Raw genomic sequence first — 19422 nt, 5'->3', positions numbered from 1 at the left:
TCCAAAAGTTCCTTCAAGAATTCCTCCGGATGGTCCTCCAGGAATTCCTCCTGAAGATTCTCCGAAAGCTCCTACATGAATTCCTCCGGAAGTTCCTCCAGGAATTAATCCGGGAAAACTTCCAGGAATTCCTCCGGAAGCTCTTCCAGGAGGTCCTCCAAAAGTTCCTTCAGGATTTCCTTTGGAATTCCTTCTAGGAATTCTGCCGGAAATTCGTCCGGAAGTTCCTCCAAAAATTCTTCAGGAAGCTTCTCCAAATATTCCTCCGGAAGTTCATCTAGTAATTCCTTCTTTACTTCCTCCGGTACTTTGTCCAGAAATTCGTCCGGAAGTTCCGGAAGCTCCTCCAGGAATTCCTACGGAAGTGCTTCCGGAACCTCCTCCGGAAATTTCTTCACGAATTCTTCTGGAGATTTCTCCAAGAATTCCTCCAAAAGTTAATAAAGAACATCCTCCGGATATTCCTCTAGCAATTCCTTCGAAAGTTCCTCCAGAAATTCCTCCGGATGATCCTCCAGGAAATTCGATGGGAGATACTACAGGAATTTCTCCGGAAGTTCCTACAGAAAACCCTCCGGAAGATCCTCCAGGGATTCCACCGGAAGTTGCTTCAGGAGTTCCACTGGCAGTTTTTCCAGAAATTTCACCAGAAGTTCCTCCAGGAATTCCACTGGAAGTTCCTCTGAAAGCTCCTCCAGAAATTCCTCCGGAAGTTACTCCAGGAATTCCTGCGGAAGTTCCTCCAGAAATTCCTGCGGAAGTTCCTCCAGAAATTCCTTCGGAAGTTCCTCCAGGAATTCCTCCGGAAGTTCCTCCAGGAATTCCTCCTGGAATTCCTCCGGAAGTTCCTCCAGGAAATCCTCCGGAAGTTCCTCCAGGAATTCCTCCGGAAGTTCCTGCCGGAATTCCTCCGGAAGTTCCTCCAGGAATTCCTCCGGAAGTTCCTCCAGGAATTCCTCCGGAAGTTCCTCCAGGAATTTCTCTGGGAATTACTCCAGAAGTTCAATCAAGACTACTTCCGGAAATTCATCTAGGAATTCCATCGGAAATTCATCTAGGAATTCCTTCGGAACTTGTAAGAACCAGTGCTATGTAGGGTGTTAGATGGGTCTGACATGGATTAGGGTCCCAGATGTCAACTCACCATTTGTAGCCCATGCTTGCTCGCGAACTTAAATATTTTTTAATTGCCTCACTGCTTGATGGAAATAGGAGAAAATTTAAATTAGTTAGGAAAGGAAATCTTCACTGTTTTTTATTAACGAATTTGTAATCCGATTGCAATTAAAACCGTTGATCGGACCGATTCTATCTTGTTTGTTTCAGGTTCGATTTCAGGTTCCAACAAATAGAAAGTCGTCCTTTGTAAGTACTCATACAATTGAGTTTTAGATGACAAATTACCTGAATTTCTGTCACAAATTCATCAAAATTTCAAAACATAAATATCATGATAAATTTGTAACAGTACCATAACGAAAGTACTGTGAAAAGGGATATTATAGATATTAGAGGATATGAATTGAAACAGTTCCGCTCGATCAAGTGGAGGTTGTGTGAGATTGCTGTCAGTTGGTCGACAGTACCCGCCAAGTTGTTGAGGACGACGGAGGTCATTCGTAGCTTAGTAGATAACGCACCTGTCTATCATACTGGGGGTTCGAAAACTACCGAAGGAAATAATTATCTCCAATATATGTTTCGAGCTAATGTTATGCACATCGAGCTTTCCAACATATATAACAGTAGTGTTTTTTCCGGATGATCAAAACATACTTAGTAATATTAGTCAATGAACTTTAATTGAATTGAGTTGGGAATGGTTAAGGTACGGTTTCACGGCATGGGAATAAATTGTCATCAACTCACAACTACAACTATAAGAATAACACAGATAATTAGATTCTTTAAATCCTTTGCTTTGCATTCAGTGGTTTCATTCAGTTCAGTAAGCAAGATCAGTTTCGAAGTATGTACACGGCTGCGCGTCTAATAATTGATCGTGACTCACTTATTATTCTATCGCACAATCTCTTTGATTTTCTTATTATCTAAGTTTGGATCTTTGGTCAATTTGACGTTTCTATGAAGCTACTTCCACAAACTGTTTAGCACAAACTATATTTCGATAGATGTTAATTTCTACAATAGGTGTGCTGACGACCGGCAAGATGTTATTCCGATGACATTTGTGGAAGAATTCTTCCTTTGTGACAAGTCTGTGTGGCACTCAATAGTTGTGTGTAATTTACGTCGCGTGCACATACTTTGTAAAATACAGTCGCTTCAAGGTACCAGACATGGTCAGAATGTTAAACGGTTTACTATTGGCTATTTCCTAAGATTTGGCATATTCGACTACTAGGAGTGCGTTGTTTTGCATGGCTTAGTATTGTTCACCCTCGTACAAATGCGGCTTGTAGGAGCCATCATCTTCATGTTCAATGCCGTTGTCGGACCATGCTCCTGCTCCATATGAGCCATATGAGCCAGCCTTAGCCAGAGCATTCAGGTGGAAAGCTGTGGCGTGCTGGACCTCGGGGGTATCGACTGGAACACCCTTGTGGATAACTGGGATGTGGATTGGTCCGTGCCACTTCTGCACATGGACATCGCCTCCATAGTGGTCATCATGGTGAGCATATCCGGCGACCTTAGCGTGAGCGGCAGCGTGGAAGGCCTTTGCGTGCTGAACTTCGGGGGTATCCACAGGGACGCCCTTGTGAATTATTGGGATATGGATGGGTCCATGCCACTTCTGTACATGGACGTCGTGATGATCCCAATGACCACCACCAACACCGGCGGCTGCATGGGCGGCAAAGTGAGCAGCCTTGGCAGCGGCTACTTCTGGAGTGTCCAAAGGAATGTACGATCCGGAGCAGACCGAAGCAACCATAAGCACTGATCCCAACACCTGGCACGGACGGGTAGAACACAACAATGGTTAATTAATCACTTCAAGTAAAGTCTTTAAATTTATTATCACTAATTAATAAGTTGTAATCACCACCGAAAGTACTTACGAAGGCTTTCATTGTTAAAATTGGATTGTTTTGCAAAGCAAAAGACAACAGTGGACAAAACTATTGAGTGCTCTTGAAAACGCAAACCTCCAGGTTGATCTGAACCAAACGAGGACTGTTCGCGGACTGTGCCTTTCCGAGTGGCCACAAAGCAGTTTTATACAGCTTAGCAACTAACCATCATCGCCACTCATTAGCTGACCATTTTTGAAAATGTTGTGCACCTAGCGTTTTTATCTTCGTGTTTTCATTACCGTTCAAGGCGCCGCCGCCGCCGCCCGGTTGGTCTTCGTGCATCAGTGGCTGCTTTGCATGCCTTTCCCTTTTCAGTAATTAGTGAACGAATTCTTTCCTTCGACGTTCGAGATGGGTGGAAACTCGCTCCTGATTGCTCAAGCAATGAAAGATGAGAGAGTCATCCATATAAGATTTAGAACTATTCTACCTAACAAGAACTAGCAAAATATTGATTATAAAACTATGCAAGAACAGTATTTTTCGAGCATTTTGTTGTACTGAGTAAGAATTTGATCCTTCAATGAGTAAAACTATTTTGGGTGCTACACCAAAAGTGACGTTTATCATCTATAACAAATATTTTAATATTGCAATTTTTCTATGACTATGTTTAAACTCGAATCATGCCGTGAGAGAAGTAAACAAATTCCAGAAAGGCGTCACGTGTGATTTATGTTGGTTGGTCATGGAAATAAATTAATCGAAAAATGAGTAAAATGATGGATACTTGCTGAATTGTATAAAACTGCTTTCACGCTTCTTGGAAAGGCACAGTCAACGAACAGTCCTCGTTTGATTCAGATCAACCTGGAGGTTTGGAGGAGCACTCAATAGTTTTGTGCACTGTTGTCTTTTGCTTTGCAAAACAATCCAAATTTAACAATGAAAGCCTTCGTAAGTTTTTTATAACTGAGAGTCGTAGGTTCGAGTCCCATCGAAGGGAAAGTGGTTACCTCGAATACATTTTTCAAATCAATATCTTCCATTGTAAATCCAAATCGGGTGGTTTGATCCCCGGAATATAGGCAATTAACTTAGATTGAACTGGATGATTTTTTGGCAAGACTGATCATGCGAAGTAAATAAAATTGTATCATTTTAGTATAGAACTCGTAGCAAAACTCGATTTTTTCAGCACTCGATAAACGTACAACTCGTGCTGAAAAAATCATCTTTTGGAAACTAGTTGCACAAACTACTATTTTTTGTTTCAAATTGGATGCTGAATTCCCCTTTTTGTGATTGAAATATCATTAGTGATAGCGTTTCGCGTCGAATGAAACTTGTTGCGAGTAAATCGGTCAATGCTAAGTTCCAAAAAGTGTGTTTACAAGTTCTTTACACATGCACACTCACATACAAACATACACACAAAACAGACACCACCTCAATTCGTCGAACTGAGTCGATTGGTAGATTACACCATAGGTCTGAAAGGTCCTTCTATAAAAAGTTATTTTTTTAAATGATTCTATAGCCTTGACGTATTCTTAATGTACGAGAAATGCAAAATAAAAAGATTATGGAATTGAAATGTTTAATGCTGAAGCTTATAATAGCACGGAACTCACGTTTTCAGAAATCTTGTAGGGTCAGTGTACCAATTGTCGCCATACATAAGAACAACTATTTTTTTAAAAATAAGTAAAAGGCATGTGGGTGGATTTTATATATCAAGCGAAAGGTTTTACTTCCTGCTCCTTAGAACAGCTGTGAAAACCACAATAAAATTTGTTATTATCATCAAAATTGATTAATCCATAATAGGAACGCATGCACCAGTTGTGGCACTATTCTTAATTTGGGTTCCTTATTTGGCAAATCCCATTGTTTTCTTATGGGACTGGCCAAATTGGGACCACTAGTGCGAAAACTGGTGCAAAGGACGTCAAAAATTAAGCAAAATAAATTTTTACAATTATGCTTTGCTTGTTTTGGAGGAAATCAAAGGTGATATCGCATCATATGAATATGGTTTATCGATATGAACTTGGTTTGCGGTGATTTGATAGGTGATTTGTCATTTAAAGCACTAGTGCGACAACTGGTGCTATAGTCACAACTGGTACATCTAGCCTAGTTGTCGTTGTACGAGCTGGAACCGCGACAAACGATTCAGTCTCCAAAATCTGGATCGGGCAAAGCATGGAGTGACCCTGCAACCAAGAAACGAGCCGGCGTTAAAGGTTCCAAGTCCAATGGATCATCGGATATTGCAGTCAATGGCCTCGAGTTCAAAGACAATCTCTCGTTACAGTGGATCGGTGTTTCTTCTCCTTCTGTAACTCGAATAGCCTCTCGTATCTGTTTTTTGCGCCCACAAAATTGGTATCGTTGTCTAAATAGACAACAGTACAACGTCTTCGGCGTGCAAATGATCTAAGCTAAGCTAAGAAGAAGCTGTGGTCCAGCGTGCAAATACTTCTGATGATAATGGCGAAGAAGCATCTCGGTGAAACCGTGTTTTGCCGGCAGGATGATTGGATGCTTGGTATGCAGTGGTTCTTCCGAATTAGCTAATCGTCCACCGACTCGCAGAACGTAGTTCTCATCGATCCGAGGATTGAACCACCATAAAAGTGAGTTCCGTGCTACCGACGCCCCCGATTTTAACTTGCATAGCTAGTCCGGGAAAGACTCCACCTGAACCTTTCGAATTATCATCTGCTTAGAGAGAAGCAGCTCACCCGAAGATAGAAAACCCGTTTGCCTTTTTGAGGCTGGACACCGTAGGTTGTTCAGGAAGTGCAACCAGTATGCTGTCATCCGAACCTAGTGAACGTCGAAAATTTTACTAGATAATCCGCGAAAAAATCGGAATCCTTCGATGTAGCGCAAACCACCACGTTGCGTCACCTTTCCAATTCTTCCTTCGGTGGTGCTACCGTGGCTAGAGGCCACTTTCCGAGACCTTGCTTTAACCATGGATTCATGCCACCACACTTTGTTTTCACGGATGTTATTGGGTAGTACTTCACGCGATTTAGGTCTGCTGGGTTGGTGTTCCCTGGAACGTGCTTCCATTTGTCTACTCCCGTCAAACCTTGAATTTGCGCCACCCTGTTTGCGACGAAAGTAGTCCAAGTTCCTGGTGACGACTTAATCCAATGAAGAACGCAGGTTGAGTCTTCAGCGATTCTGCCACCTTTTCTTGCAGAGTTCCAATCGTGGTAGAGATTGCGTCTTGAGCGGCGCCACCTGTGATTTCGAGGTCAACAGATGGACCAAAACCGAGCCATCCTCTATCTGACTCCTCACATAGATTGTCGCGCCATATGCGACTATCGAAGCATCCGAGAAACAGTGGTATTCTACGGATACCGATCCTAGAACTACAACGCACCGAGGAACCCGTACATCGTTCAGTACTTGGATTAGCTCGAGAAACTTTTGCCATTCCTTACCCACCATTTTGGGTTGCAGGTCATCCCATTGAAGATTTTCACCCTTCTCGTTTTGCAAGCACCAGTCGTGATGCTAGACTTTTTGATCACCAGATGATGTGGCAGGAAACACCATTTGACTGCCTTCTCCTCAGGTTCGTCTACTTTTCGCATGTGACCGAGATCGAGATATTTGGTCATGAAGTCGCTGTACTGCCTCTGTAAATCAGAAACTTTCGACAAGCTTCGCTCAACAACAACAATAGCTCGTAGCTGCCTCAAATCGATGTCTTTCGATTCACCAAGTTTCGCTAGCACTAACTTCCATCCATTTACCGCTTCACCGTGTTTTCGTACAGCCCTTCGCAGCGGCTTTCTTCTGGAGAATGCCATGACACTGTCATATTGTGTGTCACCTTACTATCCGATGTGACTTCGCCTGTCACTATCCACCCAAAAAACGGACTCTGTCAATACAGGCAGACTCTTGCCTAACTGGATTACTTTTCCTGACGAGAAAATAGTAAAGAAAGCTTGTATGCCTAACACTAATTCGATCTTCCTCGACCTAAAAAAAACTCGGGATCTGCCAGCTCGATGTCCACCGATATGTCCACTTGCCTGAATGGTGAACGTTGGAAGGCTCGCTATGACCTTTGGTAGAACGAGAAATTCCATAGGTCGAGCGTATGATGAAACGCAGGACTTGGCGACAGCTTTCATTTTGTGCGATGTCTCATCGCCTGGCACCGATTAGTGGAAATAAAGTTGCACTTTGACCCTGAATCCAGAAATGCTCGTGCTGGGTAGCGACATCTCGCATCGTCTTCGATCACTACGGATCCTGGGAGATCCTTGGCTACCCTTGCGTTCTCTTCCCTTGAAGCATAGTAAAGAAGGGTGTCGACCCTTACAATGCCAACAGAAGAATATCGACGTGTATTCTCGAGCCAGATGACCACGTTTGAGACAATTACGGCCGCGCAAGAAAGATTCCCGACTGGACAGTGACATTTTCGACACGTCTTCTTCTTCTTCTTCAACGGCTCTACATTTCAACTGGAACTTAGCCTGCTTTTCAACTTAGCATTCTATTAGCATTTCCTTAGTTTTTAATTGAATCCTTTTCTATGCCTGCCATTGCATGAGTTTGTATATTGTGTGGCAAGCACAATGGATACACTATTCCCAGGGTGTCGAGAAAGTTTCCAACCCGAAAACATCCTAGACCGGACTGAGAATCGAACTCGCCATCTCCGGATTGGCAATCCTACGCCTTTGCTCGCAAGGCTACTGGAGACCCTACGTGTGAAGTTCAATCATCTCCACACACGAGGGACACTTAGCGTTGTTCGACTGCACGGCCTTGATACTGACCTTTGCTGAAAACGGACATCTCCTAGGTTGTAGCGACTGCTGGACGAGGAAGTGGTAGAGCTTTCTAGAATTTTAATTCTCCGCTGCAGGAACTCCAGCAAGTCCTTTATGGTGTCTTGTTCTCTCGTCGACGAGTGCTCCTTCTATCCTCGTCGTGTGCTGAGGTCGGGGCGAGAGCTTAGATGTTCGACCAGCAACAGATCTTTGTATTCGGCGGGTTGGATGATCTGATCCAGGGTCAGAATCCCACGATCGAATCCATCGACCATCCCATGGAGATCCGTGAATGACTCCTTGGTGAGGGACGGCAGTTTGAAGAGAGCCTGCACTTGCTATCTTCTTCAAAAGTTTGCTATTATTGTAGCGTTTTAGCAACCACTGCCAAGCAACCTGGTAGTTGTCCCTGAAGCTGAGTCAGTCGTCGATGTTGCCGTAGAAACTCTGGAGCTTGATTTGAGGCAGGCGAACGTGATCCATACCATAATGAAGAGTGACATCTCCAAGACGAGATGCCGAAGCAGCACACATGTTGCACAAAAGTTACTGTAACACCATATACAACCAAATTAAGTTACATTTGAGTTGCTGCAACCAAATTGGTCTGCATTGTGCTGCTAGGGTGACTGGTTCTGAGCGGAATTGTTTTGGAACTCTCCCACCTTCTCCCCTGGAAACAATTTCGCATCATAGTAGCGATTCTCCATCTCCAACTGCTCCCTCTCTAAACTTACAGGCTCTGTGAAGTCCTCGTGCGCTTGTATTTCCCAGATTGCCTCACTTATCTGAACCCACAATATATCTAACCTCTCGAGACGAATATTGATTTGAGCGACAGCGGTACCCTCCCTAAAGTTCTTAACATACTGGCTGATGTTACTTAAAGATATCTTTAACACCTTCAGTCTCGTCGTCAAAGTCTTCAGAGAATCCGCGACAGCTTCATGATTGCTGTCGTCACACCACGGAAACTCGAACAATGTCGTTAGTCAGGTGGGTTACGTAGAATCGAGGAATCGTCGGCAAATCCAAAATTGATAGAAAAGGAGATGTAGTACTCAATAGTGTCGGCAGGACATATACTGTTCAGCTCACCTGTGAGAAGAAACAGTGGCGCAGTCGAAGCCAAAACAGCAAATTCTCCGATTGAGTAGACCTCCAATATTCGGACGAATGCATCAGATTCCGATACTAGGCAGCAACTGCGAGGGAGTGGAAATACAGATGCAGTATATCAATTTAAACTTCGGCTAGACTGGTAGCCTAGTTTACAAATCCATATCATGACCAACACCTCCAATCAGCTGGCAGTTTGACACGAAATTGTGTCAGTTGATCAAATCCTGTGCCGTAGGGAAAGAACAACCAATGAAGTTTTAAAAAATTGCCTGCTTTAGCAAAATAATTGTCCGTAGATCTTTCGACTCGTAACAGTCCAAAATGCATCGAAAAGTTCAAATATATTTAGGCGTGCTGTTTTCGACGTTCGATATTCTTGAAGCAATATTACTTACAATTTAGTGTTCGAACTATGTTGTCAACAAACAAATATTTGTAGCTAGTATGGTAGTCTTCGTTCTGCGAGTCTAACGGTTTAAATTTCAATTAGATAATGGGCAAATAGTTCAATTAATTTCGCATAACTTACAATTTAAGGCCTGGATTAAACAATTCACACTCCTGGCACGAGATTTAATTCAATTGTTTTGCATTAAGATTTAGTGACATAAACCTAATCGCATCTCTCTTCTCTGACATTTCCAATGCGTTAAGATGGATGGTGGATTTTTAGCCAAATGTTCAAGCAGTTACGTCTGTTTGTCTATGGTTCACCCCTCGAGACGGCGGACTGTTTACCACTAGTTTTTGCAGCATTCGCTGCTACTGATGCTGATGCTGTTGCCTTTTCGCTATCGACGACCCGAACGATAAACGTCCGCACGGCAGTGTAGGTACGTCCGAGAGCGAAGCAAAGAACGTACACTAGCACCTACCACTGTTCTAGGTAAGCAATAGTATTCGACACCATCAGTATTGCCAGTTGATTCAAAAGTATAAGATCGCTAATGTCGTTCCTGTACGCGTGACTAACATCTAGGTTACTTCGATCTGCCAGCCAAATTACCGGTACTACAAGTGTCAAACCGATGTTGGTGACAGCTACTTTGCACACGCACAAACATGCATACATATGCACGGACAGACAGACATTTGCTCAGTTTGACGAGCTGAGTCGATTGGTATATAACTCTATGAGGGAAGAGTCGTTTGGCCGAAATCCATTCGGCCGAAAGCCATTTGGCCGAAATCCATTCGGCCGAAAGCCATTTGGCCGAAAGTTGTTTGGGCGAATATACGATTTCGCCGAACAGACCATTAGGCCAAATGGGTCATTTGGCCGAAAGGGGCGTTTGGCAGAAAGGGTCACTTAGCCGAAAGGGTCGTTTGGCCGAAAGGGTCATTTGGCCGAAAGGGTCATTAAGCAGAAAGGGTCATTTGGCCGAAAGGCTTGCTTGGTCGAAATGGTCGTTTGGCCGAAAGGGTCATTAGGCCGAAAGGGTCGTTTGGCCGGAAGGCTCATTTGGCCGAAAGGCTCATTTCGCCTTAAGGGTCGTTTGGTCGAAAGGGTCGTTTGGCAGAAAGGTTCATTTGGCCGAAAGGGTCGTTTGACCGAAAGGGTCACTTGGCCGAAAGGGTCATTAGACTAACACACGATCCTTCAAACACAAATCAATTAACTTCGTTGTCCCTCGACGAGAAAAAAAAATCACACCATTTACGCCCGGTGGCAATTTGACCGAACGTTCGCAACAGTAACACACGATCTTCCAAATACTAATCAATTACCTTCGCTGCCCTCGGCGAGAAAAACGTTACACCATGCATGCCTGGTGGCATATGTAAACTGTCGATGAATGCGTTCAATCTTGCACTAATTTATTTACTCTTTGACCGCACAATGCATAAACCCGGATTTCGCGACTATTTTGCGTCATAATATGAACGCGTCCAATCTTGCACTTCTGTCGTTCGGCAGAACCACGACTTTTTCAGCAGTCGGTTTGCTAAATAGCTGATTTGGCCGAGATGGTCGTTTGGCAGAAAGGGTCATTTGGGCGAAATAAAAAATCAGCCGAAAGCCCGAAAGTGTCGTTTGGTTGAACTGATCATATTGTCGGAAAAGTCGTTTTTAAGAAAAGGTCTTTTCGCCGAATGGTTGTTTGGCAGAAAAAACTCTGTTGGTCCAAATGGCTCTTTCTGCCAAAAGACCAAACTACCAGACCATTTCGGTCAAACGACATTTTCGGTTAATTGACCATTTTGGCCAAACTCTTTTTTTAGCTAAATGACCAGTTAGGGGAAACAATTCCTTGGGCCAAATGTTTTTTTCAGCTGCATGTCGCTTTCGACCAAATGACATTTTCGATCATATCATTTTCGATCTAATAATCGATTCGGACAAATGTATTCAGCCAAATGAATTTCGACTAATTGGCATTCGAACGAATGGCTTTCCGCTGAACGACTTTTGGGCGAAGGCCAGAAGGTTGGCTGAAAATGTCGTATGGCCGAAATGAAAATAAGGCCGAAATGTTGTTCGCCGGAAAACGCTTGGAAAGAAAAAAAGAGAAAAAGAAGTTTTCGACCAAACTGTTTTCAATGTAATAACCGTTCCGCCCAAAGGTTCATTTCGGCCAACCGTGTTGAAAATTTCGATTCATCTTTCGTTGAAATCCAAAGAATTTTTTGTTGAAATCTACATTTTGAACAATCTCCTGCGGAAATTCTGAAGAATTTTCCGTGGAAATTAGCTTCCGACCCGACAGATACAGAACGACTTGGCGAGCGTGGGGCGCATTCGAAGATGGAAAGATGCGGCGTGTATTGTGGCGTCGAATTGTTGATTCAGTGTTATCTGTTTAGGTGTAAGTTCAATAAATGAAAACGAATGGAATAGAAACCGCTTCTTATATAAATTATTTTTTGTTACCCCTTTGGGCACAATATCGTCAAATTGACTCAACCAAAGTAATTTACAATATTTTATTACCTGTATAATGCAAGAAAAATATTTAAAAATATAATCTTCTTCTTCTTCTTCTTATTGGCATTACATCCCCACACTGGGACAGAGCTGCCTCGCAGCTTAGTGTTCATTAAGCACTTCCACAGTTATTAACTGCGAGGTTTCTAAGCCAAGTTACCATTTTTGCATTCGTATATCATGAGGCTAACACGATGATACTTTTATACCCATGGAAGTCGAGACAAATTCCAATCCGAAAATTGCCTAGACCGGCACCGGGAATCGAACTCAGCCACCCTCAGCGCGTCTTACCGCACGGCTAAGAAGGGCCCACAAAAATATAATACTTCATTAAAAAAAACCTTTTGACCCTCTTTCTAGGGATTCAAATTAATCCTTCTATCATATTGAATATTACCAAATTTTCTATGAAAAATTTACTGCAATTGCTGAAAAAAAATAACTAGTTCAAGAGGCGTATTCATTCATTGCCTCCCTAGTTCCCTACGGAAAAAATATGATGCTGAGCGTGGACCAGCAGCAGTGCGCCGGATGGGCGGACGCAGTTGGGGTTGACTAGCAAAACAAACAGACCGAATCGGGACGAATGGATGCAGCAGCTCGCGGCGCTGCATTACATATATGTACGGAACAAGCCCGCGTTGTCCCCACATGGAACTGGCAGCATGCATGCATGCTTGGCAGAACGTGAAAATTTGTTGGGAGTTAGGGAAAATGTATGCAACGGCAAGACTAGGGCAGTGCTACATACGATATGAACCTGCTACGAGCGAATGAACAACGACGAAAAATCTAAAGAACGACGCGATTGAAGAAAAGTAAACAGCTGAGAAATGCGTTAGGGTGATTTATGTCGATGTTTAAAATACGATTCAGATTGCTCTCAGTGCGTTTGAAATACGATTTAAAAGTTGTTTTAAATGTTCTTCAGTATTTCCTCTTTTTCATCCTACACAACTCTCCATTTTATACTATTATCTTATAATAGTTTTACATTCTTGCTTATGAATTTCAATTTGATGTAGAACAAATCGTTTTATTGACAGATTATTCAGTCAATCAGTTTTTTGTAAAAATGATATGTTTGACAAAACTAGCAATCGATTTTGGAACTATTCCAAGAATCTTCTCAAGTTATTCAACACACGCCACCCTAATATGCATAGATGCATTGTGCGACGGATGGCTTCGGGCAGGGACAGAACGTCTGCCAAGCATGGGTGAAATAATCTGGAATGTAGTTCAACGGATCATGCGGAGCTGCTGCTGCTGTCGCTGATGGTTGTGTTGACTTTATAAATAAGATTCCCGAACGAGTTTTTGTGCATTGGATGTATCGAATTCTTCCACTGCGGGGGATTACACCGAATACATGGTGTTACAAGAATTGAGAATTTTGCTTTCTTTCTTGGCTAAAATAACATGCTCCAGCAGATTGATTGGGAGATACCTAATCGTCATGGCTTTGTGCCAGCAGCAATATTCGTTTAAAAGTTAGGATAGCGAGGAAAATTGCGAAAATGGATACCTATCAAATTTAATGCATTGCTCCCTGACGGAGCCTGTCAGCGAATTCCCTGGAAATCACTTCGAAACGTTGGCGACAAACGGAAGGAGATTTTATCCACAAACCATCATGCCTTCGGTCAAGCACAAAGTGCCAAAACTTCTCATGGCAACGATGTCATCGTTTCGAGTACACCGATGGAATTTCCCAAATTACCTACCGACGGCGACGAAAGGAGATTGAAGGAAATTTGCAGAACCGGCGTACCACCATGAACGTTCGTTCGTCGAGCAGGAACCCAACAAACAGCCAACCACTTGATAACCACCAGTACCATGCGGCGTCGAACAAGTGTCAGGAGTTTACTTAAATTTAGAATGATTCTAATGAAGTGAATAAATTCCAGACCGAGCTCTCACCTGCCAGCTCTACCCCTACCTCGCACCTTGGTTTTGCTGTCTATCACCAGCATCATCATCATCATCATCTTCGTTCCCGTGCCTGACGGACGAGGACGGTCGGTAACTCCGTTTTTCAGCTGCACTGGGTAAGCTGATTGCCGGAAGAGCCAATCATCACGTTCTTTGTGGTGCGGTGAAGCGGGCCGCACGGGATTTGAAGACATTACAGAGGGAACAACTTCAGAAAGCAGCAGTGAAATGTGATTTTGATGCCACACGATGACAGCCCCTCCTTTGAAGAAAACTTTGCTGGATTGGAAAGATTTTGCTAGCACCTGACATCTCTGATTGAGGAGTGTCTATTTTTGAGCGAAAAATGTTGTTTGAAATCAAAAGAATTTTCAAACTGCTAATGAAAATTAGGAAATCGATATCCATTGCACGATGACGGGTTTGTTTATTGTAGGGCGTTGATTAATGAGGTATCGGATAGAAACTCACTGATTTTTTTTCAGTTTATGAAAGACAAAGGATCTTTTATACAGCTAATTAAAATGAATGTAGGAAAACATGAAAAACTGTGCGGAAAATAAATGTGTCTTGGAAATGTATAGAAATTATTAAAAATAAAATTAAAATGACAATAAATGATATCAGTGAGGATCAAAATTGAAAGATGTGTACTCAAGATCATGAAGTTGGTATGAGTAGGTGGATAACGAATGACAGCATTGGAAAGTAATATACTTTGGAAAAAAAAACTCTTGGTTGGTTGTTGTGGATTTATCTTATCTAAAAAACTTAGCAATGCTAAAAGTATTTCTTGGAAGGATCTTTGAACAAATTCTTTAAAAATCCTCTGAAAGTAGCTGTGATTTGGGGTCGTTCAAAAATGATGTCACACGTTTTAGGGGGGGTCTTTTTTTTTTTTTACAAGGGAGAATGCATTTACACACTAACCCAGTACACGTGCATTGTAGTTGCCAAACTACCACACGGAAGTGTACTGGAGTGTCGGACTCGACCATACCGGTAATACCGACTAAACTCCCTTGGGCTCCACCATCGTTTCCCCCAGGAACTACCTCGCAGTACTACTTCTGGGGGGACGGCAGTACTAAGCGTACTCGCTCATTATCGCTCACACAGGCACTCGTCCCACGCGAGACTGACTTGGGTGCTCGCACACCATTCACTCCATTTGAGTCTTACTTGGATGCTCTCCCGGGCGCTCCGCTGCCATGCCTCGAGGTGTCAATAGCGGTAACTGCCTGGGCCTACAGATATTACGCTACGACACTCCTGCCTCAGCACGAGCAGATCAATCACACCACTGCCGAAGCAGACCACACGCTACCCTGCCGAAGCAGGGACACTCCCCATGCACCACATGTGCACAACTGTAGGTGTGTGGGTACAACCCACTGCTACCCTGCCGCCGAAGCAGCTTCTCCAAAGACCATTCGCTCCATGTGACCCTTTTTCGGGTGCTCACTCTAACACTAGCGGTGACGCGCTATGACACTCCTGCCTCAGCACAAACAGATCACTTACTCCCTGCCGAAGCAGCTCACGCGCTACCCTACCGAAGTAGGGACACTCCCCATGCCAATTGGCACTCCCTGGGCTTGTGCTTTTGAAGCGGCACACAATCGCTTTGATAGAGTCTGCTTACGGGTACTTGTGGTTTTTTGGGAGGGATTTTAACAGAGCCCACTGCTAAATCCCACCACGCCCTAGGCAGTTCTCCCAGTAGGGGGGGTCTAAGATTTTGTGACAGTACATGTACCTGGTATACATAAAAGGGTGATAGAGGGGGGGGGGGGTGGTTAGAAATCCCAAAAAGTAGTGAACGTCATATTTGAATCGCCCCTTTAATCAATTTAAAAGAATCAATCGAATGCATTCTGATTACGTGGAGTACGATTCACGCTTTCATTTAATCACTAAAAAAAATCATAACTGCTGCATTTCTCAACCGATTGTAACCATCAACCCCTCAAAACAATCGGTTAAATCTCTAGTTTCTGGGAATTAGATAATATTTTGGATTGGCCACTTATTGCCGGAAATATTCCGGGGTGTACTGTGGTAGGTTTTTTGGCACCAGTAGGAACACTTGACTAGCACTTCTAAAAGTCAACGTGCGACATGTCAAACTTCAAAATAAGATAATATAAAACAAGATAACTGAGACCATCCTGGACAAGTATAAAGCAGACAGAGGAGATGATGACACTTTTTTTAAAATCTATGGATCATTTAGTAAAATTTATGGACCATTTCACCAAAACCATGGATCATTTGAACAAAGTTATGGATCAGATGGCCAGAACTATGGATCATGTGACTGATGTTTTGGACCATTATGGATCATCATCACGATAAAAAATGCGCAAAACATGTTTTTTCATGGATCATTTTCCAAAGATTTATAGATCATTTGTCATACGTTCATGGGAAAATAGCAAGAATTGTATTGTTTTTCTTGACCATAATAATGGAACATATTTCCCTATTAATTGCTCAATTTTAGCTCAGTTATGGATCGAAAAATTATTCCTTATGGAATTTCCTGAACTATTTTATGGATTTATGGTAGCGTCTCATGGAATATTCAGATGTTATTTATGTATTGTTTTTCATTTCTTTATGGATCCGTCTTTATTGTTTATGTGCAAAAGTATTTGCCCGGTATAAGGCACACAGACGAAATAATGCCTTGTTTAAATGAATGCGTTTCCCCGGTATAAGGCAAACAGGGGAGATGATGCCTTCTTTAAATGGACGGGTTTGCCCGGTATAAGGCAGCCAGAGGAGATGATACCGCGATAAGGCACACAGAGGAAATACTGATTTTTTAAAAGTAACATCTGTTCAATAGAAGGCGAAACGAGATGATGCCTTCTTTAAGTCAACGCAACTTCCCGCCGACAAACAAGATCTCCCTTTCTCTCACTCTCATACACACACCCCCTTACTCACTCACTTCATTCGTCTCACTAATTATTACTCATTCACCCACTCTTACTCACTTAACCACTCTTACTCACTCATCCACTTTTACTCACTCATTTATTCTCAATCATTCGCTCTCTCTTTCTCACTCACTCTTACTCACTCACTCTTACTCATTAACTTTTACTCGCTCGCTCACTCACTCTTACTAGCTCACTCACACACTCACTCTTACTCACTCACCTAATCACTCACTCTTACTCACCCATTCACCCACTCTGAGATTTAGACCACGCTTCATCCAGAATCCGTTGCTTTTACATACTAAAGCGATCAAGGAACAACTTCTACCTTGTTGCCCTAGTAGCTATGCTGACATGGACCGTAATTGCCTCCAACTCTCTGCATTGTGCATGAAACGTGCTGCATAATCTCTTCCTGCCATTCAGGACTCTTGAAGAGTGCCATACGAAGTGGAACGGGATCTTACAGAGTAAGAATACTTAATTTCATACTGCATTGAAACAGTTTCAGTTCCAATTATTGTTCATTCATATGAATTATGAATAAACTTTTAATGAGTAACTTTTTTTTAATTGAAATGAAATATAAACTTGAAATAATGACTAATTCGGGTACTGGCTCATTCGAGGTAGTGTTCTTTTAGTGGTAATGGTATTCGGGGCAGTGACTCATTCGGGGTTGTGGCGTTCGGGGTAGTGGCCTTCGGGGTAATGGCATAATGGGTAATGGAATTAAGGGTAGTGTCGTAGAGTCTTCACAAAGTTGTTGCAGGGGTAAATAGTAATTTGTTTGGTTGGTTTGTGGTTTGTGGTTTGTTTGAAGAGTTATTTATCACATTGTATGTATGCAGGTAAAATGAACACTTGTATCAAACTTGCACAAATTTATGATTAAAGTTGTGCAATTGTGAGGCGGAAGTTCAAGAAACAAACCATATCAAATAAACAAGATAAAACTTTGAATATCTAAATGTAGTTTCAATTTAACTGATATTCCAAAACTTTTTTCAAGGAAGTATTCATGAAATAGTTTTAAAACATAACACTCGGAAGTTGGCTTTCTCAGTCGGGAGAATCAGGGCGATGTTTTTTTTGCTTGCTCGACGTTTCGACCGATGGGTTATGGCCTTTTTCAAGGATCGTATAGTCTACCATCTACGGCCTTTGAAAAAGGCCACAACCAATCAGCCGAGACGCCGGGCAAGTATAAAGGTTGAGAAAGCCAACTTCTGAGTATTACATCTTATCCAGTCAAAAGACACCCTTCCAGTTTTTTAACATCTTATAAAGATTTCTTGGGACATTTACAGGATCTTTCAGGAGTTACATTTATGGGCTTTCTACCCACTTACCCTACCATACAAACCACGCAGAGCGCTAGAGCTCCTGTCATACGCGATACATTGGCTGTCTATATCTCATGGTTTTTGTACTTCTGGGTGTTGTACCATAATTTAGCTGCTCAGTTATCGGCAATAAAACTTTTCCTAACGAAAACTAGCAATAAGTTTATATTCCCGACTAGTAGATGATAACAGATTTATAACAGAATCTGTTATTTTGTTACAGCTATTTTCTATAACAGAGGTTATTATAAAACATGTACCATTAGTAGTTAAAATAAAATTTCTTCAAGTTTTGACAAAAATGTTACTTAATAAGTTTTCAATTGAACAAAAACATAACTCGTTGTGTTACATAGGGGTGGTGGGGGTAAATTGGACACCTTAAGAGCTACTGCTGATTATCAAGTGGCTATCAAGAAATTGCATTGTTCAATGCAGGTGTGTCGAAGCTTATCTTATTGGTTACCAAAGCCTGTTGTGAAAAAAAAATTGAAAAAATATTTTAATATGTTATTTTGATCATTTAAAATTAGTCCAAAATAGTTCAATTTTATTTTGGGCGGGGTAAAATGGTCAGGCGGTGGGGTAAAGTGAACAATATTGTAAATAAAGCAAATAAGTCGATCAAAATATTTTAAACCAAATACATATTCTCAATAATATTCAAAATGTTACCTGACATGTATAAACCCTTCGTTTCATCACAGACAAGCAGACGTACCGGGCTTGGTCAAAATGATAGGGCGTTTTTTTAATATTAAATTGACCATTGCTCAGTGAAATATTACCAGGTTCCTTTGGTTTTGGCATGGTTCGGCAGGTAATTCATCTAGTTTTGAAAAACGGGTTAAAATCATGTTCTGAACGCAGAAGAAATTTCGGATTATTTGAGGGCATGTCAAACATGCTAGATTTTGTGCGCCTATATTATTAAAATGGATGAAATGTTGGCCCTTGTTATACTCTTTTACAGAAACTAGAGCTTTTACTGAGTTGATTGATATATGGATATCACAGATCGGATGACAAACATCTGAGATATGGATGTTTCCATGAACGAGGTGCGTTGTATGGAAATATTCGCTCAGGAATGTAGAAATTGTACGAAAATGTGTGTGTGGAGCGTAAATGACCAGATCCCCCTTTTCTTCACCCCTGATTGATTAAACCACTATCAACCGAACCGATTAAGTTTGAAATTTGAGCTAGTTTATCTCCTTTTCTCTGTCAGAACATTGCTCACTTTACCCCCAGGCGACATGATCAATTTACCCCCATCGCTACATGTTTTTCAAATAACACCTAAACTAAGAAAAAAGTTAAAAAACTATCTTACAT

At 42.1% G+C, this 19422-nt stretch overlaps 2 protein-coding genes across 3 annotated transcripts in view; both read right to left on the bottom strand.

Moving 5' to 3' along the window:
* Positions 1 to 19422, bottom strand: part of LOC134207928 (protein artichoke) — a 203634-nt gene that overhangs the window by 83798 nt on the left and 100414 nt on the right. The gene's annotated exons all lie outside the window — the stretch shown is intronic.
* On the bottom strand, positions 1892 to 3170 carry LOC134217814 (cuticle protein 18.7-like). 2 transcript variants are annotated; one of them, XM_062696641.1, is made up of 2 exons: positions 3014 to 3168; positions 1892 to 2917 (listed from the first exon to the last, which is right to left on the bottom strand). In XM_062696641.1, exon 2 carries the CDS (start codon positions 2897 to 2899, stop codon positions 2387 to 2389), a length of 513 nt encoding a protein of 170 aa, XP_062552625.1. In that variant the 5' UTR covers positions 2900 to 2917; positions 3014 to 3168; the 3' UTR covers positions 1892 to 2386. The 2 variants fall into 2 exon arrangements, with proteins under 2 accessions (XP_062552625.1, XP_062552618.1); XM_062696634.1 differs by having other exon boundaries at positions 1895 to 2917; positions 3027 to 3170.

This window comes from Armigeres subalbatus, chromosome 1 (assembly GCF_024139115.2).
Source record: "Armigeres subalbatus isolate Guangzhou_Male chromosome 1, GZ_Asu_2, whole genome shotgun sequence".
In the NCBI taxonomy this organism is placed as follows: Eukaryota; Metazoa; Arthropoda; class Insecta; order Diptera; family Culicidae; genus Armigeres; species Armigeres subalbatus.
This window is presented reverse-complemented; position numbering and strand designations above follow the sequence as displayed.